This window comes from Taudactylus pleione, unplaced genomic scaffold (assembly GCF_031769625.1).
Source record: "Taudactylus pleione unplaced genomic scaffold, aTauple2 ptg000114l, whole genome shotgun sequence".
NCBI lineage: Eukaryota > Metazoa > Chordata > Amphibia > Anura > Myobatrachidae > Taudactylus > Taudactylus pleione.
In genome coordinates this window covers 432,412-457,933 of record NW_028284516.1, presented here as the reverse complement: position 1 = coordinate 457,933, position 25,522 = coordinate 432,412, and the positions used below count along the sequence as shown (strand labels likewise).

Sequence of the window (25,522 nt, the reverse complement as noted above, 5' to 3'; positions counted from 1 at the left end):
ACGCAGTCACATGAGCGTTGCATAAACCCAAACTTCCAATCTCCTAAGGAGCATGAGAGCCCCCTGCGTGTCAGGAGAGCTGCCGAGTGTGCGGCTGGTCAGTCTGGCGCAAGGGCAAGATGGCCCCTCAATGCGCTCTGATGTTACTGATGTTTTCAAAGGTATGTGACATCCTACGAGAAGGCAACAGTGGGCGTCTTTATGCTCGGGTAAACTTTGTAACTATTGGAATATTTTCACAGCTGCGTTGCGTACGACATCACAGCTGCGATCGTATCAGCGACCATCTCTGAATCAGGCCCACAGTACATATACAGGAAATTTCTAAGGTATGTTGAAATATGTTGCAGGAGAATAAAGGGTGATCAAGTATAAAATGGATAGGCTCTTGATCCTTGACATTGGTTGACGATCTGTAAAGCTGGGTACACGCCTAAACAATTTTAAAAATGATGTAATGGTCATTTCACTAACAAGGATACGATCCCAGTACACACTCTGCTATCATCGTTCCAAACACGTTATATATTGTGCCCCAAGATCAAACACAATTCAGCTCAGATGACATCTTAAAAGGATTGCTTGGGCGGGATGCATCAAGGGGAAAAAATGCGGTCACACCCCGAAAATGCAGCTTTGACCGCATTTCTCATATGCACCAAGCTTGGTTGCGGTGGGTAACGGTATCTTCCTGATGGCGTTACCTATAGAAGCCTTTGAGCTTCTCTCAGCTGAGTGCTGATTGAGGGATCCAATCTGATCCCTCCCAGCACCCACCGCGGCGTGTGCATCCTGCGCAGAAGGATGCTGGAGGGGCTTCTAGGTCATATACCCGGAAGTCCCTCCATCGCAAAGGGCCACTCTTACCGACAGAACGGTCCTTTGCGGTGATCGTAATGTATATCAGTGTTACCAACACCGGTATGCATGCAAAGACCGGCGGAATGCATCGCGAGTGCGATGCGTCATGCGTCCCGCCCACTGTGTGGTTGTGCGTACACACTATTCCTATTCTATATCTTACATCCCATCTGACGTGCAGCACATCTAATGGGTTGATACAACCTCAGTAGTGTTTACACGATTAATTAGGTGTGCACACTATGGGCCAGATTTAATTCTTGTAGCTCCAATGTTAAGTGGCCGGGGCTATTCAATTGCGGACCGCAGTAAGCCTGCATTTACCGCGCATCCGCAATAAGTTGGGCTTTCTGCACTTTCGCGGCCTCCACAAGTGCATTAACCCATAGCTCTAGATACATAACCTGGAATCTATGGGTTAACGTGCCGCAAATGGGCTTGTAATTGAATAGCTCTTGGCATTAAAGTCTGGAGCTACAAGCCCGCGGTAAGCATCATGGCTAATTTAATCCGGACTTATAAAATGGTCGTGAAGATTGGGTGAGGATTGGCAGATTGTCCAATATATCTTGTAGTGTGTAATCCCCTTTATGCAACCAAGGCCAGGGATCACGAGACAGGGACATAATAAACCAATGGGAAAGATTTCTGGACTGCACAACCTGACTATATATATGATGGGTGGTGCTACCTGATGAGACTAATTGCAGGCACAGAAACAGACAAATCTCAGGTGCACAACTCCAAATTATTAATAATATATATAAATGCAATAAAATTTTGCAATCAATAGAGGTTTTTAGCATAATCATGGCCAAGGTTATGGGCCCACCCACCATATTGCTTGGGATCAAGAACTAGAGAGAGAATCAACCAATGCCAGAGCTCAAGAGCAGGAGAGATAAAGGAGCCAGTAGCAAGGATCAAGAGGCAGGGCGTAATATGCCAAAGCCAGGGATCAAGAGACAGGGCGTAATATGCCAATGCCAGGGATCAAGAGACAGGGCGTAATATGCCAATGCAAGAGATCAAGAGTCAGATACATACACTGTTGATTCCTGGCAGTGATTAAGAATCCCTCAGGCTCTATATCCCTGACATTGGTTGACTGAGTATACTGGTTTTATAGATGTACAATACTAGTCAAAAGTTTTAGAACAATCCCATTTTTTCAGTTATTTTTGGAAATTACTCATTTTAATGTCTCATTGTACTCTAAAATTAAAGCATAGAACAAATAGACAATTGGAGATAATACAAAATAAAAGAAATTGTGGAATCATTTTGTTTAACAAAATTTAATCTAAATTTTTGACTCCTCAAAGTGGCCGCCCTTTACATTCTGTATATAATCGTCGAACCCACTTTCTACATTGGAGATCAAATATTGTTCGAGAAGTTCTACCCAACACTCTTACAGAAGTTCCCATAAATGTGCTGCACTTGTAGGTTGCTTTGCTTTCACCCTTCTGTCCACTACTTCCCAAACCAGCTCTATGGGGTTTAAATCTGCAGACTGTTGGCCCTTTCATGGCTTGGTCTACTGTCTTGTTCTTTTCCTCTAGGGGTAGATCTGACATGGCCTGGAGGTATGTTTTTGGGTCATTATCTTGCTGCAGCATGAACTCTTCACCAACTAGGTGTAGATCAGAGGATATTATACGACATTGCAAAATGCTGCAGAAGCCCTTTTGGTTCAGGGTGCCACTCGAGACCCAGACCATCGTGCTTCCTCTTCCATGTTTGGCAGGTGGAAGTCACGCACGTGAGAGACCATCCTCTCGTCTACTTAATGGCATACAAAAACCCTGTGTGATGAACCAAAGATTTTGATTCATCGGTTTTTATGGCCCAGGCAAGACTCTTTTTCTTATTTTGCTATCTTAGCAATGGCTTTCTTATTTCCCTTTTCCACTGCTGCAATAACCAAGGTTATTGCCGGGTCTACCCAGATCTCAGCTCAGTGGAAAAGGGTCCCCCAAAAAATAACCTGGGTCCAGTGATCCAGGTAGTGACCAGGGTTGGACACAGGAAGGACAAAGTTTAAGGGGCGGTGTAAATGAGTAACCCGAGTCAGACAACCCAGGTCCCGTTTACAAAATGGGGAGATACAGATTTCCTGGCGCTTGGAGATGATGTCATCTCCAAGCGCTGGCATAAGAGTTCAACTGCACACGGGTGCAGTGTGAATGGTGCTGACCCGGGACTAACCCGGGTCGGTGCCGTGGTGTGAAAGGGGTCTGACCCGGTTTGGAAGCGTGTTCCAAATCCCGGGTTGGGCCTGGAATTTGGGTGGAAAAGAAGTATTACTTACACTCTGTCACGTCTGCATCTTGGAGTCTTCTCTTCACAGTTGAAACTGAGTCTTGCTTATTTTGAGCAGTGTTATGCTGTTGTCTTGTGAGCCACCTCTCACGCAAGCTGTTGACTCTCAGAAACTTGTTTTCAGATTCTGTTATGGCATTTGGTCTGCCAGCCCTCTTCCTGTGAGTGTTTACAAATGCCTTTCGATGTTGTGTGAGGTTGTAATCAGTAATAACTAGAGATGTGCGTCGACCCTCATGTTTTGGTTTTGGATTTGTATTGGTTTTGCCAAAACCTCACCTCCGTGTTTTGTTTTCGTGTTTTGGTATTGGTTTTGGATCTGGATTTTTTCTTAAAAAATAAAAAAGCAGCTAAAATCACATATAAAATGGGCTTTTTTTGTTCCTACAGTATTAATAACCTCAATAACATTTATTTCTACTTGTTTCCAGTCATTTTTGACCACCTCACAGCTCACGTTGGGACCAGGAAATGTGCTTTCCAAAAATAAATAAACGAATGACTTAAATAATGCTTTGCAAATTTTCTATAAACTGGCATTTCCGAACCTGTAGAGGATCATAAAAAAAAAACAGTTAGTGGCCTTCAAACTGCCGATGTTCTCACTGTGCACTTAACCATATGAGATATATTGTGAACAAGCGGAACTGAGCAGCAAATGCAACATTTCAGACCTAAGGTTTAAGTATTACGTTGTGCGGCTGCGCCATGCCTGCTTGCTGGGAGTTGATTTTTTTTCATCCCAGAAGGGGAGCAGGAAGCGTGCTTTACAAAAATAATAAATAGACAATTGACTTAAATAATCCTTTGCAAACCTTCTTTTCTGTAACGGAATTTTCCGCCCTGTACAGGGACATTAAAGAAAACAGAGTTAGTTAGTGGCCTTCAAATTGCCATTGTTCCCACTGTCCACTTCTCTTAGATTTGTGAATGAGAATAGAATGTAGAAGGCCAAAAATTGGGTAGACCACACATTGCTGATTGATCAACCATGGCGACTGGATTAGTGTCATAAGCAAGAGGAGGCTGCAAACTGGGTGTCATGTTATGAGCTGGCCATATGGGGTATGTTGCTGTTATGGGATCAGGCTGGTTATTAATATTATCAGTGGACACATTATTATAGTAGTTGTTATTCTGGGTTGCCATCTCCTGAAGGGTGTTTACCAACAGACAGAGACTACCTACCTATCAGCTCAGGCATAGACAGTTCCTGAGGAACAGAGCTCTGTTCTCTGGACGGAAGCCAAATAGGTGGGAGCTTCAGAGTCCAACATCTGAAGCTCTTATCTCTCCACATCATCTATGATAGAAGAAAAAAATTTCATTGGGGACATCTAGCTCCTCTTTCTGTATCCTGCTTACCCTTTTTGGACAGGCAGTCCAGGATGGATTGTTTGGAAGAAGAAGGCCAAATACGATCCATGAATTCCCAGACAGATTCCGGACAGATGAATCCTTTGCTTGTAATAATCTTTGGCTATATATAACACCCACCTTTGCCAGGAATTACCAGACACTTTGAAGGCTGTAACTTTGAACTGCTTTATAGAAAACATGTAAATGATACCTTTCCACACTGCAGAACATGATGGAGAAATCCCTTGAAGTTCAGCACCTAGAGCATCTTTTTTAATGTTCTCTGAGGCCTCTCCTGACTGTGAAGAAAGATTCTCCACACTGTAGTCTTCCATTGTGACTTTTTAATGGTGATTTCAATGTTGTCCACTGGCTGAGATCCATCTCATCTGAGGGTTGTGTTTTCCCCTTGCAAATGAGATAATTCACATCCAGATGGTGACTCTTATGTTTAGCCATGGTGTCAGTCTCTCTTTTGGCTGAATTAGGCTTTAGTTTTTTTTTTTTTTTACAAATATAGGCTTTAGTTTTTTAGAGCATATAACTTTATAAGCTGTTAGGATAACATTTCTGCTATGTTTGAGCTTAAAAAAAAAACTTTTTGTAACCCAATAACTTTAAAAAAAAGGTTTTCATTGCAATATTCATGCAGCCCCTTGACAGACAGCAGCACAGCACCCCTGCACAGCTATGCCGATGACAGGTGTGGCTGACATGCACACAAAAAAATTGTTTATTATTTTGGGCAACAGCCCCTCGACAGACAGGACCACAGCACCCCTGCACAGCTACGCCAGTGACAGCCAGGTGTAAAAATCGATCATAAATTAATTTAAAAACAATTGATTGGGTACAGCCCCTGGCTGTTAAATTGATCATAAATTAATTTAAAAATAAATCATTGGTTCCTAAACCAACCATAACATTAATTTAAAATGTCAGGCAGCAATGCCCCAACCAGCACATAATGGAAAGGAAAAAGGAAGATGGAATAGTCCTTGGGCCCTCCCACCAACTCTTATGTTGTATATGAAACAGGACAGTTTAACAAACCAATCATTTCAGCGACATGATCCCATACACAAACTGGCTTTACATTACAAGTTGTCCTCGTCTTCATCATCCCCATCAGTGAGTACATCCTCTCCTTCACACAATATTAATTCATCCCCGCTGGAATCCACCATAGGCGCCTCTGTAATTTTTTAATGTAATTGTTGGTAGAGGTCTTCCTCGTGGAATTTGTAATTCATTTTAATGAACATAATCTTTTCCACATTTTGAGGAAGTAACCTCCTACGTCGATCACTGACAAGGTTGCCAGCTGCACTGAAAACTCTTTCGGAGTACACACTTGAGGGTGGGCAACTTAAGTAATGGAAAGCCAGTTTGTGTATGGGACTCCAAATTGCCTCTTTTTCCTGCCAGTACTGAAAGGGGCTGTCTGACATGTCTATTAGGATGTTATCTCTGAAATAGTCCTCCACCATTCTGTGAATGGAAACTGTATCACACTTAGTCACGGTAGAAGACATGTCACTAGTAGGCAGTTCTCTCAGGCCCAACCAGATGTCATTTTCTGGTGAACGATCTGCATGACCAGCAGGCATTTTGTAAGGAAAATTTAGTTTTTTCATGGCAACTGTTGAAACTGAAGGAGGAGATGAAGGCATTTCACATGCGGCTGACAATTTTTTGACCAACAGCTCTTTGCATAGTTTTAGATTTTGGTCTGTTGGAAAAAACTCACAAGGTAAGACTTAAACCTAGGATCTAGAATGGTGGCCAAAATATATTTTTCAGATTTCAATAGATTGATGACTCTTGGATCCTGGTGAAGTGAATCAAGGGCTTGATCCACCAGCCCAACATACTTTGTGCAATTGCTCCATTTCAGCTCCTCCTTCAGTTTCTCTAGCTGTTTTTGCAAAAGTCTGATAGGGGGAATGACCTGACTCAAGCTGGCAGTGTCTGAACTAACTTCATGTGTGGCAAGATCAAAGGGCTTGAGAACCTTGCACAGCACGGAAATTATTCTCCACTGCGCTTCAGTAAGGTGCATTCCCCTTCCACGGCCTATGTCATAGTCCGTTGTATAGGCCTGGCTGGCCTTTTGCTGTTCCTCCATCCACTGAAGCATATAGAGGGTAGAATTCCACCGAGTTACTATCTCTTGCTTCAGCTGATGGAAGGGCAAATTTAACAGTACCTGCTGGTCATGCAATCTTGGACAAGCGGTTGCCGAATGTCTAAAATGTCTGGATATTTTGCGGACCACCGAGAGCATCTCCTGCATGACAGTCTTACTTTTTAAAAAACGTTGCACCACCAAATTGTCTGAGCAAAACATGGGACGTGTTGGAATTCGCCCACATGTAATGCTCTCACAATATTGGTGGCATTGTCCGAAATCACAAATCCCGAGGAGAGTACAAGTGGGGTAAGCCATTTAGCAATGATTTCCCTGAGTTTTTCTAAGAGATTCTCAACGGTATGCCTCTTAGTGAAACCAGTTATACAAAGAGTAGCCTGCATCTGTATCAGCTGTCTTTTGGGAGATGTTGCTGATGCCGCTGTTGCTGTTGTAGGCAATACACCTATCCAGTGGGTTGTCACAGTCATGTAATCCTTAGTTTGCCCTGTCCCACTTGTCCACATAGTGGTCAAGTGGACAGTTGGTACAATGGCATTTCTAAGGACACTAATAAGGTTTTTTTTAATGTCCTTGTACAAACTTGGAATTGCTGTTCTATCAAAGTGGAATCTAGAAGGGATCTGGTAGCGAGGACACAGAACCTTAATTAACTGTTGAAAACCCACTGCAGTAATGGCGGATACTGGATGCACATCTAATACCAGCATTGCTGTTATGGTGTCAGTAATCTGCTGTGCAAATGGGTGATTGCTGTCATACTTGTTTGCCCTTGGAAACGATTGTTTGACAGTTAATTGTTTTTTGGAGGATAAGCTACAAGTTGTCTTCTTCCTGGTCCCCTTCTGGGATGAAGATCCACTCACAGCAACAGCAGCAGCAACAGGCATAGTCATCAAGGATCCTTCTGAGGAATCACGGATAGGAGAGCAGTCAATCATGCTTCGAATACCAACATTGGATGCAGCAGGACTACTTCCGATGATGAATGAGGATGTTGGTGATGCAGGTGTTGGTGATCGAAGGCGCTTGGATCTCACAGAGAGGGAGCAGGTAGGTGACACTGGACTTGTTTGGAACTTGGTGATGTACACTTTGATATTTGATGAATGCGCGCCAAGTGACATAACAAGGAGGAGGTTCCTAGGTGGTTTAGGTCCCTCCCTCTACTCACTCTTGCATGGCAACGGGCACATATGGCTTGACAACTGTTGTCCGGATTGGGATGGAAATAATTGCACATGTGAGAAGTAGATTTTTTTTGTCTTTTGTCCCGGCCTTACTTACACAAAGGACATCCTCGGCATCAACATCCTCATCATCCTTAGCGCCTTCATCCACCAAAATATCCTCCTCCTCCATGTGCAATTCCACAGAAGCATCCTCAATGACTACGTGTGCAAGATGTTGATTGGAGAAAACGGAGGAGTGGAGGTGCGAATGCAGGCGTACCCGAGCGTCTTAATGCTGTTGCAGAGGCGTGCATAATTAAGACGCAGCATCATAGTACACGTCACTTGGCTGAATTTTACAGTGCTTGCGGTAGGGTATGGTCAGCCACAAGTGCTGCAATCGCTTCCAATGGTACTCGATGTTACCGATGGTTGCATACACTTCCTGGAGAATACGTGCGCTAGTGGGCGTCTTAAGCCAGGCTGGTGGGCGTCTGCATACACAAAGCGATCGCATGCTAAAACATAGTGGGCGTGCTAATGCCTTGCCGTGCGATTGCATGCCTTGCTGCGGGTTGGCCGAATTTGCATACGCTGGCTGTGTGCAAACGCAACTAGCAAGGGGGTCTGAATCGAGCCCTTAATACCGTCCTCTATAGATGGTACTTCCCGAATGACTGCTCAGCCGTGGCATTTCTCTATAGAAATCTTGGTGCTGAGCGTTCATTGGCTGAGAAAGGTGAGCCCCCGACTCTCTCAGCCAATGAACAGTTCCCACTATTGACTTCAATGGTGAGAACCGCTAGGTTACTAATGGTTACATAATAGTTCTTACAATTAAAATCAATGGTGGGAACCGTTCATTAGCTGAGACAGGTGGAGGCTCACCTCTCTCAGCCAATAAACGCTCAGCATCAGGATTTCTATAGAGAAATGCTGTTGCTGAGTTGTCATTCGGAAAGTACCATCCTTAGAGGCCGGTACTAAGTTTGTGAGTCGGGACTTTTCGTTTTTCTGTTTCAAGAAGACATTGGATGCCTACATGGAAAAGAAGACGTGTCCAAGGATTGTAGGTGAGTATGTGTGAGTGTCAGTGGAAGTGTGATAAAGTTATACTGTCATGGTGTGTATGTCTTGTGTTTATTTTAATATTTATTTTACAGGTACCAGTGGGCTCTTAATGCCCGCATGCTGGTACTTGTGGTTCGCTAAGTAACAGCCGGGGGATCCTTGCCGAGACCTGTAGTTCTCCAGCAAAAGACACAATCTACCTGGCATCCACCGGCCAGGGATAGCCCCAGGCTCAGCCCAAGCCAGGGGTGCCCTTGAGAGGGGGACATCTTTATTGGGGGGTCCCTACCTCCCCAGGGATCCCCAATGAGGGCTGACTAGTGGTCAGGTGTAATGCTTTGGCCGGGAGACCCGGTGAAAGGGTTCCCCTGGCTGTGGCATTACATCGGTGTTGTCCATAACCAGCACCGGTCCGGTGCTGGTTATGGAAAATACAGGGGAACCCTACTCACTTTGTCTCCTGTATTTCCAAAACCAGGACCGGCTCGCTGAGCCCAGTGCTGGTTGTGCTAAATACAAGGGACTCCTACGTATTTTAACCCCTGTATTTTCACAACCAGGACTGGCTCTGAAAAGTTCAGGGCTAGTTGTGCTTTTAGGAAGGGACCCCACGTAATTTTTTATTTTACACAGATGCATGCACGGATCTCACTGATCTGTGTATGCATCTTTATCATAGTACAGCCCATTATTTATATTTTGGCTGAAATCTTTAAGATGGTCGTCAGGTGTTTGGTACAGCAAATGATACATCGTTTACAATCTAACAATTTGGAAATAGTTAATGACGAACTATATATCATTTGGTCGTTAGTAATGTTGCACAGTGTGTATGCACTATATCGTTTGTCTATGAGTTCAGGGGAAGTTGCTAACAATAACGCATTGTTAGCAAATCGTTTAATGTGTATCTAGCTTGACAGGTTTTTTTTTCCCAGTTTTTAAAAGTGTCTATAAAGGACTCTAAAATCAGCTTACATGCATTTTTTATGCACCCCTAATTTAACTAAATCATTTCTTTGTTTAAAAACACTTGCTTTCCATAAAAAATGGAAATAGCCATTTGAAACCTTTTAAAAGCCCCAAATATTTTGTTTTTGCCCAGTAATAGACTTCTATACTGTTATCCAATATTTATGTGCAGTTTGTAATCTTAGTTACCCATTTTTCTCCATAAATAACGCAGCTAAAACCAGCCAAATCTAGCGTGCAAGGTTTTTCTCTTTTCAATTGGATGGGGCGTGAATCGGGAGCATGTACAGTATAGCCGCGTTAATCGGATGGGGCGTGAATCGGGAGAATGTACAGTATAGCCGCGTTAATTGGATGGGGTGTGAATCGGGAGCATGTACAGTATAGCCGTGTTAATTGGATGGGGCGTGAATCGGGAGCATGTAGAGTATGGCCGCGTTCATTGGATGGGGCGTGAATCGGGAGCATGTAGAGTATGGCCGCGTTCATTGGATGGGGCGTGAATCGGAAGCATGTAGAGTATGGCCGCGTTCATTGGATGGGGCGTGAATCGGGAGCATGTAGAGTATGGCCGCGTTCATTGGATGGGGCGTGAATCGGGAGCAAGTAGAGTATGGCCGCGTTCATTGGATGGGGCGTGAATCGGGAGCATGTAGAGTATGGCCGCGTTAATTGGATGGGGCGTGAATCGGGAGCATGTACAGTATGGCCGCGTTCATTGGATGGGGCGTGAATCGGGAGCATGTAGAGTATGGCCGCATTAATTGGATGGGGCGTGAATCGGGAGCATGTACAGTATAGCCGCGTTAATTGGAATTTGGATGTGATAGGCACATTAGTTTCAGCAAGAAATATCTTGCAGACAATTGGATATGCCCCTAAATGTAAGCTGTCCAATTTGTTTTAGAACTTTTCAGGGCACCCACTTTGAATACAGCTTATATTAAAATGTGCTAGAGATTGATTAACCACTTTTCTCCACTTTAAACTGTCCTTTACCTAGAACAGGAATGGGCACTAATTCCATAGTTGGAACACTGATGATCTTTTAAAAGTGATCAAATACAGTAACATATGAGCAATTTAAGGTCCAGGGAGATATTTTACCCAATATTAACTGTATAGTTTGAAACATTTTGGCAAGAGGTGCATTTTCTATACAATCCCAAGCCTGCTGTATAACATGAGAGCTACAGCAAATTCACTATGATTTTTCTTGTAAAGGTTGCCATCTGATAATAGGTTGGTGCTGTGTCTGCCATGGTGGTAGGGCTGACATGTGATGAGGTCACTGCCCTGTATCAGGGCTGGTCGTTGAGGCGTGTCCTGATTAGCATCCTCCACACATGTCCAGCCTGAGATACTGTGCACTGTGTGAAGCAGGAGCAGAGGAGCTTTCACACCCCATCTGCTGGAGCTGCACCCTCCTGCAACCTTTTCCAGGTACATTCCTGCTGCTGGCTGCATGCTGGTTCCAAGGGAGTGAGTGCAGTGCAGGATGCTGCTGCTGTGCCCGGGCATCATGTGCTACGGAACTTGGAAACTACATGGCTGCATTCTGCCCATTATCATCCTCTTGGAATTCTCTGCCACTCAGTGCCAGTCTCGGGGCACTCCAGTGGTTCTGGAAGAAGAGGACCAGGGTGCTGTCCGTGGGCTTGGTCCAGGGGACTCCATCTATTCTTTTCTCCCTGACGAGTCACTGAAAGTCCCGGGTGTTGCCCAGGGAGAGTTTCAAGCTGATGGCACAGCAGGGTACCCACCAACTAGACGGGGGGGCTGCCAGAGCGCAAGTATCACCTTAGTGATGCCACACTCTGCCACTCAGTTACAGCCGTCAGCCCCAGTGCTCAGCCTGGCACTTTCTATGCCAACACTGGCAGAATTTCCCTTGCCAGGGAGTACAGAGTCCCATCCTACCCCGTTGCCCCAATCATCAATTACACCCCCGCGGCTTACTGCATTCTCCCCTCCTGAGCCAACATCTCACCCCTCCATGCCCATCATCCATGCCCTCTCCGAGTCCCGTGCCCGCTCTGTGCCAGCCCGCAGCAGCCCTGTGCCCTCTCTCACAGCCCGGCACAGGTCTGCCCGCTCCTCTCTGCCCCAAGCCATATCCTCGTCCTACACCGTGCGTGTCCCGGCAGGGGGCGCCCTCGGGGAAACAATATTCACCGTCCCGGACAGGAGGTACCGGGGCAAGTGGTTTGAGATCAGCTGGCCCCCCGATCCCCCGGTGCGGATAGAGAGCGGCTCCGGGCGGCTGTACCTGGCCCACAAGCTGCAGGGAGGACAGACCGAGATACAGGTGAAGGTGCACAGCCTGGTGCAAGGTGAGTGATGATACTCATCAGTGCTGTATAACATTACAAGGGGTGATACTATTCATCAGTGTGTCCTGCTGTATAACATTACAAGGGGTGATACTACTCATCAGTGTGTCCTGCTGTATAACATTACAAGGGGTGATACTACTCATCAGTGTGTCCTGCTGTATAACATTACAAGGGGTGATACTACTCATTAGTGTGTCCTGCTGTATAACATTACAAGGGGTGATACTCATCAGTGTGTCCTGCTGTATAACATTACAAGGGGTGATACTACTCATCAGTGTGTCCTGCTGTATAACATTACAAGGGGTGATACTACTCATCAGTGTGTCCTGCTGTATAACATTACAAGGGGTGATACTACTCATCAGTGTGTCCTGCTGTATAACATTACAAGGGGTGATACTCATCAGTGTGTCCTGCTGTATAACATTACAAGGGGTGATACTACTCATCAGTGTGTCCTGCTGTATAACATTACAAGGGGTGATACTACTCATCAGTGTGTCCTGCTGTATAACATTACAAGGGGTGATACTACTCATCAGTGTGTCCTGCTGTATAACATTACAAGGGGTGATGGTTTCGCATATTTTATATTTTGCACTAACTTTAGTGTTAAGACGTCAGAAAGTGGGGTCACTTGCCCTGGGCCTGGAAAGGTATTTTATTATTTATATAAAAAAATTTTTTTAATATAATCAGTTGTCTTCTCCTACCTACTATACTGTAGATGCAGAATTTATATATTGCAGTTACACAAAAGCTGCTTGTATCCAATTGTGATTCTTCATTCACTTCTGGAAGTATTAGGATTGCATTGTGTATACACATCCTTATATGTTTACCAGCAGATCATCACTGTATATTCCTATATGACACTGTACATCTACAGCATTATTATATTATAGTATTATATAGGAACAGGCAATGAAAGCTTTCCAGGTTTTTGCTGGTGCGGATAGTGGGGGCTCATCCCCTTTAGAAACAGAGGCGCTTTCTTCCAGAATTTGTGACCCTGTTTATGATCTGGTTTATATGAGCCCTAATTTGCCAGTAATGCGTTCCTATTACTAGCTACAAAGATGATATAGGGCACAGTATACGTACACATAAGTAAAACTGGCATATTATGAATGTGACAATTACCAATATTTCCAATAATATACAGAGTACTCTGTAAATTATATAGTTAGAACATTTATTAATTAATCACAAAGCTTATAAACTGCCATATTATAATTATAGTAGTATTAAATTATTATAAAAAGTTGAATTTTCAAGTACATGATGTACGTGACTAGAATAACAATTATCTGTTCCTTATTAATATTGATGGTATTGATATAACACTATAATTATATACCAAGTGCTGTATATTCTGAATTTCTGGTAATGTGTTATATATACTATTTGTATTTAATTATTAGTTAAATATGCTTTTATGTATATTTGTTCATGGTCTTTTCATTTGAAGATTGTAATTGGTGACCTGTGATTTTAGGGAGGGGTTTGTCAATTAAGGGTGGTTTATATTTAGGGTAATTAGTAAATACTATTTACAGGGTAGTAGTGCTTTGCAGTATATGGTCTTTGCCATTGAGATCTGTGCATTCTGTAAATGTTGCAATAATTATTGGCATTTGAAGTCCAGTGTGCGATGTCAGCACCAATGGTGTAACCAGGGCCACCATGAGAAATGTCAGTCCCTATACTTGGGGGTCTTTCCAGGTGTGTGAGTGGGTGGCCATACTCTGTAGTGAATATCAGGCTCCCTATGAAGATGCTGAAAGTGGCATGGCCACTCCACCTGGCATGCCTCTTTTGTAGGCACCGGCCCTGGAAAGGCCCATGGCATGTACTTCGCTCCTCCCTTTCCTGTCTCGGTACCCCTAGGCATAACTACCATAGTAGTAACAGGGGTTGCATATGCTATGGCTCCCAGAGTCAAGGGAAGCCCTCCTCCCGAGTCAAAGCCCCACGTACATTGGGGTCCACAATGTCTAGATAAAGCCCCTTGATAATGAATTCACTATGTATTTGTAATCTACTGAGCAGATTTAAGCAACCTATCTCTCCAGCTGTTATAGCACTATAATTGCCAGCATGCAACTGCATTTGGAAGGACATTAGCTGGAGAGCCGCATGTTCCCTTGCTCTAGTCCTAGGTATAATTACTGTTTTTCCTTTTGTGGTGCATTTATTTTTAGTTTTCATTATTTCCTATGGTCGATGAAGGGTCTCCATAAAAATGGAACAGGATTATTAAAATTTAGCGGAATATGGAATACTTCCAGTGGATTATCCTGTTCTATTAACATGATTTTGTGTTTATTCATCTTTATGCCCATTCAGGCAGCTGCATGGCTATACTGTGATAGGCCTCCTGACCACGTCCTGAGCTCTAATAGGAGTATTGACAGCAGATTTGCCTTCAGGGAGGGTCTGGCAGTGAATAATGTAGTTCAAGGTTATTTGAATTGCGCAGTCATTCATACAACAGTTACTTTACGAGGGGTCTGGTCCAGATTTCTCAAGTATCGGATTATTCCAATATCCGAGAATACAGATTAATTAGTATAATCAGAGAAACATGACTATTTCACACCGAAGAAAAATCTGTGTTCATCTGCAAATTACCGGTAAGAGTGCTTTACCCGGTAATTTGATTTTCTGTATGAAAGTGGTATTAAATTAACTACAGTAGATACATTGGTTATGCAGTATTCAACACACTTTACACAAAAAAAGAATAGTTGGTTATTTAGGATTATCCCATTGACAAGTAGTGGAATCTGATCAATACTTTCACCTGACAGTTATTGTAATATGGTGTTGATAATCGATGGTATTCAGGTACATATTACTATACTGCACATATTTACCACAGGGATAATATACCGTCAAACAAAATTCCAAGGAATTCTAAAATACTTTTAGTCAAAGTTAAGTTGGGTGTAGAGTGTGATCCTCATCAGGGGCGTATCTATAATGGGTGCAGGGTGTGCAGGGCACACAGGCCCTTGGGTCCAGTGGGGACACACCGCATCTGCACACCCTGCACCCATATTTTTAATAATTACCACTCCGCCTCCAGAGTCCCACGTCAGCGCCGGTATCAGCGCTGTTAAAATCGTCTGGAAAATGGGCACGGCATGCATTACCGCCCATGATCGTATTGCAATATGCGATCATATCACCTGGATATATCATCCGGCACATGCGGGGATAGGGCTCCGAGAGAGCTGCTGCGCATGTGCAGTCCCGTAGATTGCACATGCACGGCTGCCATTGCCACTCCGCCTGTTAATTATGCGCAGTGTAGCCCATAGGCTACAGCGACTAACGCTATCTTCAGACAGCGCTAGCTGTGGGAGTCTATGGGCGCCGAGAGGGGGGGAGCGGGTACAGCTTACCCTGGCCAGGGCTTGCTAGAGGGGCCCGTCGGGGCCCCTGGGTCACCCCCCCTCCCTCACAGCAACTCAGCTCACAGCTTGTGCTGGGCTGCTGTGTGAGACTCGCAGTCTCCACTGATCGCACCCCCCCGCTTAGCGCCGGGCTGGGGGGCTTATAGCGCCCCCCTCCCCGGTGCGCAGCGTAAAAGTGATGATTTTTTCCCCAAGGGGGCGTGGCCAAGCCTCCCGCGATTAGGCCACGCCCCCTCCATTATCCGGGCCCGGCCAGGCTCTCAACGGCCCTGCGGGAGTCAATATCCAGAATGTATCACATTCCGGATATTGGTACATTTGGCAGCATCGAATCTCCTACAGAAACCCTATGGAATCTCTGTTACCTGCTACAGTCCCTCCTTCATACATCCAGGGAAACTTAATATTTGTTGTTAACCCCCGAAAACAGGTATATTCGGGGGATATAGCCACAAATATAGAAAGATAAATAGGCCCCCTTAGGCAGAGGCGTATTTATAATGGGTGCAGGATGTGCCAGCACCGCACACCCTGCACCCATATTATACTTACCTCTCTGGAGTCCCACGTCGGCGCCAGTGTTGGTGCTGTAAAAAATGGCTGGAAATGGCCGCCGTGGCCATTTTCCCCTCATTTGCGCATGCTCAGTACAGGGAAAATGGCAGCCGCGGCGATTTTCCCGATGACCAGCGCATGCTATAAGTGCAGCACTGGCTGCGCACCGCTTTGTGCGCTGCCGGACGGAGATGAGGGGGCCCGTGACGGAGTCTGCACACGGGCCCCCTCCTCTCTAGAAACGCCCTGCCCTTAGGGCTGTATTTTCATCTTCCAGCGCAGTGAACTGTACATTAGGCGGTACCCGTGTAGGCACTATAGCTGACAAGCTCGTGTACTGTCACTCTAGGCAGCAAAAGCTGGACTTTCAAGATCCATTCTTGAAGGTATATACACTGTCAATTGTATAGTGCAGCAGTTATTATATATACACCGCACTCCTACACAATACAAAGAGCAATACTGTAATGGCAAATATTATGGCCCCTCTGTAGCTTCATCCAGTCCAGCCCACCGTGGAGGCACAATTTTCTGTGTATGGAGACAAGATATCGAGGATTTTAAGAACAGGCGATTGTTTTGAATGGAACGATTATTGTGGGTACGCTCAAAGTCAGATGTCCTCAGGATCGTTTTTTAAGCTCCAAATATTGTCTAGTCGCTAGTATCATTTGTCAAATCTGTCAGTGTGTACCCAGCATAACTCTCACTCAGGGATGGACTGGAGCTAAAATTTGGCCCCGTCATGGATTCTGTGGGGCGTGGTCATGTGACTGTCACTTCCGGGGCAGACCTGTGATCCTCCTGCGTTCCCTTAAGTATTCTTCCCCTATCCCTAGCACTAATCCCTACTCTTAATCCTAACTCTCCCTCTAGTGCTAACAGTAACCCCCCCTCCCTGGAGCCTAACCCTAATCTCACCCTGCAGCCTATTTTTAATATCGACATTCTCAGAATGTTGACATTTGTGGTGACGACATTGTGACGACATTGTAAATGTCGACCCAATTACTGTATCCGGGATGCATTCGGCACCCCGGCAGTTGGGGTGCCGACACTTACATTAACAGAGCCGGGATACCGACGCCGGTCAGAATCCTGATGCCAGTATCCCGACCGACAGGATTCTGAAGTAAGTAGCGGAGTTGGGGGGACAGTTTAGAGGATAGGGTTAGGCACTAAGGGGGAGGGTTAAGTTTAGGGGGCGGGGAGGGGCAGGTTATCTTCAGGCACTAGGGGGAGAGGTTAGGGTTAGCCACCAAAGAAGGAGGGTTAGGGTAGGGCGAGGAGGAGGGCTAGCATACCGGCCAACAGGTGTCGGTATGTTTACCCTGTCGGGATCCCGGTGTCAGGATTCTGACCGCCAGGTTCCCGACTATCGGTATTTCATACCGATGCCCTATATCCATGTTACTGAAGCTAGTACTCTTCTGATTCAAAAGCACAAATGCATTGCCCTGTGTGGGTGTGTATTAGCAGGAGTCTGTGTCGGTTATACTTACCGTCCTATTCCCTGTTAGAACACATTACGGGATATATTTACTAAAGTGAGAGTATTTAGAAGTGGAGATGTTGCCCATAGCAACCAATCAGATTTTCGCTATTATCTTCTAGAAGGTACTAGTTAAATGATAAGTAGAATCTGATTGGTTGCTATGGGCAACAACTCAATTTCTAAAAACTCTCACTTTAGTAAATATACCACTAAATTCAATCTCTGTACATCTTTAGTGATAAGTCACATTAATTACGTCTCACATTTTCTTTACATGTGCACAGTTTGTGGATATATTAAATTGCAAAATATCTGAAAGTTCATACGGGGCCTGTTACCTGACCTGCACCCTGAGGACATTATTATTTGGGTTATAAGTTGTACTAAATAAAATCAGTTATCATAGAACTAGTATTTGTTTTATTTATCTCTATCATATCATATTAATAGTCATCTTGCAGCAGTTTAGGTTGTACAGATACGTGTTTATCTTCAAAACAATTACAGTACAACCATCTGAGGGATGACTGTTGCTTCAAAATATTAGCACTGTCATTACTTTGATTTTCTTTTTTTTTTCAAGAAGGAAAAACTTTAATATTCTCATTTTAGGGAGTAGGTTTTCCCCTGCCTGACAGTATCTGATTGGTTTATATACAGTTATTTGATCTTGCACACTGTCTAGTGTGACATTGAGAAAAAAAAGTATGACCTGGTGCTAAGAAAAAGGATTTGTAACCCATAGCAACCATACTGTACTAGCCAATGACAGAATGTGTTTGGTTACTAGGAGTTACACTGTATCTGAGGTCATACTTACCCATTTATGATCTGTTCTCCCTGGGAGAAGCCTGGGGAGAGTCACCAGTCGAGCAGTGATGGGGGCGGGGGCGGACCATCCGGGTAATTAGGCCCCGCTCCTCACAACGAAATCCCACAAATTGTGCATATTTTAATAGGGGGCGGGGCCAAATGACCTGATTATCATAGAAATGAGTCACTACGCCCCTCCCCCTAACAACGTACCGTGGATTCCAGGTAAGTTTCTCCCCACTCTGCCCACTTCAGTAGGAAGTGGGCGCATACCTCCCAACATGACCCTCTCCAGGAGGGACACAATGCTCTGGTCCTGGACTTCCCTGGTAATTTATGATTGGTGGCGGCTCCAGAGGTGGGGCTGCAGTACAGTCCAAAATTCAAATAGGGGAGTCACACCAACTGCCACTGAGTCCCAGCCAGTGATGTTTGGCAGCGTGTGAAATGACAGTTGGTGTGACTCCCCTATTTGAATTTTGAACTGTGCTGCAGCCCAACCTCTTACCAGGGAAGTCCAGGACCAGAACCTTGTGTCCCTCCTGGAGAGGGTCATGTTGGGAGGTATGTGGGCGGGATGCGGGAGAAGTGCCTACACTTCCAGGAGTGCGGGGGCTACCCGAAAAATCGGGAGCCTCCCGCCACTTCCAGGAGTGTATTCAAGTATGTCTGAGGCTAGTAATACCATCAGTGATTAGAGCATTTTATTTTGTGTGGAACTAGCCCAGATGGTTCAGTTTTGTATCCCCTATTACAAGGGTAGGCGACGTGTGGCACTCCAGCTGCTGTGGAACTACATATGCCAGAATGCCCTGCCACAGTTTTAGCAAGCCCTAACTGTAAAACTATGGCAGGGCGTGCAGAGATTTGCAGTTCCACAGCAGCTGTAGTACTACACGTGCTACACGTTGCCTAGCCCTGCACTATTACAGAACTTGGCTACATGTATTTTATTTTTATTTACTTTAAACATTAACTCCAATTTGTACAATATAATATATGATAAATAAACATACGTTAATTATTTTAGACGATTCGTTTTTGTAGCTTTGCAATGAGAGGATCTTGACTGGTGACTTGTTTCTTTTTGGAATTGGGAGGGGTGTTGGTATGATTCACAGAAAAGAAAAATGTAATTCCCCCCTTTATATCCCACACCTTATATAAGAATACTGATGGGGTATGATGACTTGTGTCTGAGCAAAAAAATTGTCAGATAATACTGCAGTATTATCAGTGTTTTCTGTACTCTACAACCGTAGGGAGTAAAAGTATAGGGATCATTTTATACAATGAAGTTTATACTGTAATTGTCATGTAGCTTTAAATCAGCTATTTGGGAAATTATTGCAACCACTTTATGCACCCAAGATATCGGCAATGCCCTAGGCGGCAGTTAATCCGAGGGGCACATGAAACTACGGATGTGTCCATACACCTATCCTCAGTCGCACCAAATAGCCCTGTTTAGCAGACCACGGACTTTGTGAAATAGCCACACTAAAACACTAATCCTAAGTACCTAGTACACTATAGGCAAACTAATGGTGCGTACACACATAAAGATTTTCTGTCCAACCATCCAACTAGTTGATTGGAATGAAAATCTGGTAACGTATGGGAGTAACTGATGATCAGCAATTTGCTCCTAAATGCCAGAAAATGGTCGTCAGACAAGTTTGTTAAATGTTTGATCTAAACAATTTGTTCAAACAACAGATTTTGTCCATTTTTTGACGTTTGAGAGAAATTGTCATTTGCTTTCATACCTTACCAGATTTTCATTCCAACCAATCAACTAGTTGGATGGTTGAACAGAAAATCTTCCATTTGCTCACAAACACTGGAAAATAGGCAAAAATGGTTGTTCAGATAAAATGGTTAAAAAAAACACAAATGTAACCAATTTGAACAATTTTTTTTTCAGTGTTTAAAACCATATGATCGACTGTCATTTACTCTCATACATTACCAGGTTTTCATTCCAACCAACCAGATTGGACAGATATCTGACTGAAAATTGTATAGTGGATGCCCAACAGGACAAAGGGCCTGATTCAGAGCTGAACACTCTGACCAGAGCGCTCGCTCTGAATCAGGGCCCTCCTCCATGAAAATGGAGCGGCCTCCTGGCCGCTCGTAAAGCTGTGGATGACCACCCACAGCATATGCGAGAGGCCATCGGACTTGCGACGGAGACCCTGCGGTAGGGTCTCCCTGCCACAAGCCCTGGAGTGATTTTGGCTCTATCAGAGCCAAAATCACTCCCACTGACATCACTAGTGATGTCAGTGGGGCCGGCTTCAGACGTTAGGCGTTCCCATGGGAACGCCTCTGTCTGGCAGGCACGCCCCCGGCACGCCCACCCACCAAAGGGGGCGTGCTGTCAATCAACATCGACAGCACGCCCCCTTTGGTTAAAGACCCGGAGCGATGGAAAGCCCGTCGCTCCCCGGGTCTCGCGCATGCGCACGACGGAGCTCCCTTCGTCACGCGCATGCGAGCGTACTGCCGCTCGCGATCGGGTCTGAATGACCCCCAAAGTACACAATCTAGGGTAAAAGTGCAAAAGACAGAGGTCTGAACCAAGTGGCCCGCGCTATGCATCGTTACGCTTAATCTGCAACTTAATGCCAATTTGTTTGCTACAAAAATTCTAATCCTTAAACTGGGTACACACTGGAGCGATGTCGGGCCGATATGCCATTTCATAACGACATATCACCTACATCGCTCAGTGTGTACGCATTTTGCGCACTCCCGCTGTCTCTAGCGATGGTGCTGCACATTAAACCTAGCAATAACGCTACCGGACAGTGCATTATTAATGAATGACGTAATGGTGATCCATAGGTTGTTCATTAAAGTTGTCCAGTGTGGACACAGAATCACTGTTGACGGACATTCGTTCTGATGTCGGAACGAAGGCCCGTCGCTCCAGTGTGTGCCTAACTTAAGCATCTAGTACACTGGGTGGGATGCATCGATGTCAGAAATGCGGTCAAACCCCCGAAAATGCAGTTTTCGGAGGTGTGACCGCATTTCTCATATGTACCAAGCTCCGGAATGCAATAGATCCCGGGGCTTGGATGCAGTGGGCAATGCCTTCTTTAAATGGATCGTTTTTTATTCGCAACACCCCCCGAGAGGGATCCAATCGGATCACTCCCAGCACCCATTGTGGCGCATGGGTCCTTCTGCGCATGCACAGAGGGACGCCACAGGGACTTCTCGGTCATAAACCCAGAAGTCCCGCTGTCACAAAGGATAGCTCTTATCGGGAGAGCTGTCCTTTGCGGTTATCTGCATGCATAACTGCGCAAGTAACGCCGGCATGCATGCAATGAGTGGCGGGATGCATCGCATGCAAATTGCAATGCATTGTGCATCCCGTCCACTATAAGAAGAAGACGTAAAAGTGAGATAAAAGTATGCAGTCTGTGTAAAAAGGCAAACGACAGGTCCGATACGAGTGGCCTGCACCATCCATGGTTATGCTTTATCTGGCATGTTATACTAATTCCTTTGCGACAAATAAACAATCCTAAATCCCCTCTACAATATGGGGCTGAATCAGTATTTATCACAAGCACGATCGCAGCTGCATCCAACCTCGCACTCCTGCATAAACATCGGTACCATCGACGTACATTGGCTCGTAGAAACGGCAAGTCTCGTCGCACGCAGTGAGTACTCAAGCTGTGTATGCAATCGCAGTGGCTAATTTATGCACGCCCATGCAACAGCATTCAAATGGCTGCCTTTCTCCGACCACTCCCTCTCCTCTGTGTGTGCGCGATCGCAGCACATGCGCAATGCGACTTATGCGCAATGGCTAACAATCTCAGTCGATGGTAATGGGGGTGTGGTGGTGCGAAAGCAGGTGTGTCTGTGCGTAGGAACGCCGTTTCAGGGGCGTGCATAATTAAGGCGCATCTTCAGCATACACGTCACATGGCTGAATTACACACAGCAGCACTCGCAGTGCTTGCAGTAGGGTATGGTCAGCCACAAGTGCTGTGTATGGGTCCGATGTTACCGATTGTGCCATACACTTCCTGGAGATGCCGTGTGTTACTAAGGGAAAGTGGGCATCTTGTGTGAGGCTGGTGGGCATCTAAATACATACCGCGATCGCACGGCAGGACATAGTGGACGTGCTAATGTCTTGCTAGCGATCGCGGGATTTGCATACTTTGGCTGCTGACGGCTGCATGCGAACGCAGCCTAGCAAACTGGTTTGAATCAGGCCCACAATGCCTTGCTGTCTGTAATCTTTGTGGCCATGAATAAAAAGGAAAGAAAAAGAACTTTCACCTAATTTTTTACAGGGGTTCTTGGTGAGCAAGCAGGTAAGTGCAAGCTCTGGGGCCAGGGAGCTGATAAATAAGAACGTAAATGAGGTGAAGTAATGTGAATAGATAGAAGTCTAGCAGAATCCCTCAGATCTTGAGGCAATAACTGATCTGATGAATTCTATTGTGAACATATGAACATGAATAAACATCAGAATGTGGCTTAGTTCACACATGGAATCTAAGCATATTTTTAATTACGCTTTCAGTAAGATCCATTGCCAGGAAAAGGCAGCAAGTGGAGTGCGGACAGGCTTTAGCGGTCACTCTAAAGGAAAAATGCAGCCATGCCTAAGAGATTAAACAGTTCCTGAAAGTGTCTCATATTAAACTCCCGGAGCTCACTAATCCCAGGATCCTCCAGGACGCAGCCTGCTCATTCTCTGCTGAAAAGAAGAACAGACCCTTCCTAAATGAATAGGGCGTCTTTAATCCTACTCTCTTGGTGACTGCTCGGGCTTCATGGGATTAAACTAGATTTGCCCTGTCCGGCCGCTTTTGTCGGCCCTTTTTCACATACAGGTGCCAATATGTCATGGGCCCTATAGAGCACAACACATTTAAAGGGCTCAAATGAAACCTCAGTGTGTTTTTCCCATTGATCTAATTAGAAAAACAATACTATACAGTTAGAGCTGGTCTTGTGTTTTTCTTTTTTTCTACCTAGAGCTGTATTAAGAACCTATAGAAGTCTGTGGGGTTTGTGTTGTCCTTTTTTTTAATTAAATTTTCTCTGTTTAATTTAGCATTTGTTACTTTTGCATTTATCATTTCTAGTTTCCCTTTTCTGTTAGTGTAACCTGCAGCTTGGTGACAATAGGTGTCAGCGGAATGTGAAATGGAGGTTAGTCCACACAGATGTCCATAACCAGGCTGCTGGGTATATTATGGTAACAGCGGTGTACACTGAGTTGAACAGCTGTATTCAGAGTAACAGTATGCACAGGGATAATAGGGAATCGGTATGAAATACTGCCGGCCCTCTGGCAGTTCGATTCCCGGCAGCGGCAGGCCGACAGAAGCAGAGATCCCGGCAGCGGAAGCTAGACAGCGCTGGAAATCCTGATCGTCCCTAAGGTAAGTAAAAACTAACCTAACCTAACCCCCTAACCCTAACCCTCCTTAGGGGTGCCTAACCCTAATCTCCCCCCCAAGTGCCTAAACCTAATTCCCCCTCTAAGTGCCTAACCCCAACCCACTCCTTCCCCGCTGTCTAAACCTAAGTCCCCCAGGGGGTGCCTAACCTAAGTACCCCCCATCGGTGCCTAACCCTAACCCTCCCTCCTCCTAGCCTAACCCTAAACCTCCCTCCCCCTAGCCTAACCCTAACCCTCCCTCCCTCTAGCCTAACCCTAAGTCCCCCCCGGGTGCCCTAAACCTAACCCTCTCCCCCCGCGGCAGTCCGCTCACGGCGCCCGGCATCCCTTCGATCGGGATGCCAGGAGCCGGTCTCCCGGCGTTGGGGAAATGAGCGGCGTCTACATCTATACGCCAGGCATTTCACCCTCGCCAGGAAAAAACAGTCGGTACGCCGGCTGTCGGCATCAGCAATGGCTATGAGAGCAGTAATCACAGATCTCATTAGGGGCATGCATGCAATGGATCCCGCTAATCATCGCATGCATGCCGTCGTAAATAACACTGGTATGCATGGAAAAAAATCAAATAGGACAGCTCTCCCGGTAAGAGCTGTCCTTTGCAATAGAAGGACTTCTGGGGTTATGACACAGAAGTCCTTCTGCGCTTGCATCAAGTGCCGCACGTGCCGCGGGGAGTGCTGGGAGGGATCCGATTGCAACTTGGTGAGGAAATCAACAAGAAGCACGCCCTTGTGGTCCCAAAACACGGACGCCATGACCTTCATTGCTGATGGAGTTGTTTTAAATGTCTTTGAAGGTGAGGACGATGTCATGGATACTTGCTTCATCTCCAGTGTAACAATACGCTGCAGGAACTGCCCTCCCTACTCATGGTACCATGTCAAGTGCTCAAGAGACAATCCCATCCTATTGGTTTTGTGAATGTCTGTGAGTTGCTTCGGTACCCAGCGTGATTACTTTTTCCTGTACCCAGATTGCTCATGAACAATGTTGGGCACAGTACCCACTAAGATGTTCAGTTCGTCAGCAATATCACTAACATGAATGCGTCTGTCCTCCTGAATCAGACGTTCAATTCGGCACAATTTGTCCTCTGTGGTAGACATGCTTGGCCGGCCGACTGCATCGCTGATCTTCTTGAACATCTATAATGCCAGTATCAAAGGCAGTGCACCAAACGAAAATCTGTTTCCATGACATGACATTATCACCATCGACAAGTTGGCGATGATTTTCAGCTGCTGATGTGCCCTTTAGACGCAGAAATCCGATCACACTACGCACCTCAATGTTTGACCATGTTTCCGCCAGTCCCGTCATCTTACACCTGATATTGGGACTGTGTGACTGATATGAGGTGCAGTCTTATGACCGTGAGGGGAAGCAGTGGTCTACCTGCATTGGCCTGATGGGAAATTATAATGAAATAAAGAACATTACACATGTGAGAGGTCTTGTTACCTTAATCCTACACTTTTTTTTAATTTTAAATATACATTACTATTTATTTATATTACTCAAATGTTATATT

The 25,522-nt window shown here is 45.3% G+C and overlaps 1 protein-coding gene across 1 annotated transcript in view; it reads left to right on the top strand.

The window, feature by feature from the left end:
- Window positions 1–11,258: 11,258 nt before the first annotated feature.
- LOC148524892 (neural-cadherin-like) overlaps window positions 11,259–25,522 on the top strand; it is a 148,145-nt gene continuing 133,881 nt past the window's right edge. Inside the window, exon 1 of the mRNA XM_088471349.1 lies at window positions 11,259–11,355. Within this exon, the coding sequence (XP_088327475.1) occupies window positions 11,259–11,355 (97 nt within the window). The remainder of the gene's footprint in view (window positions 11,356–25,522) is intronic.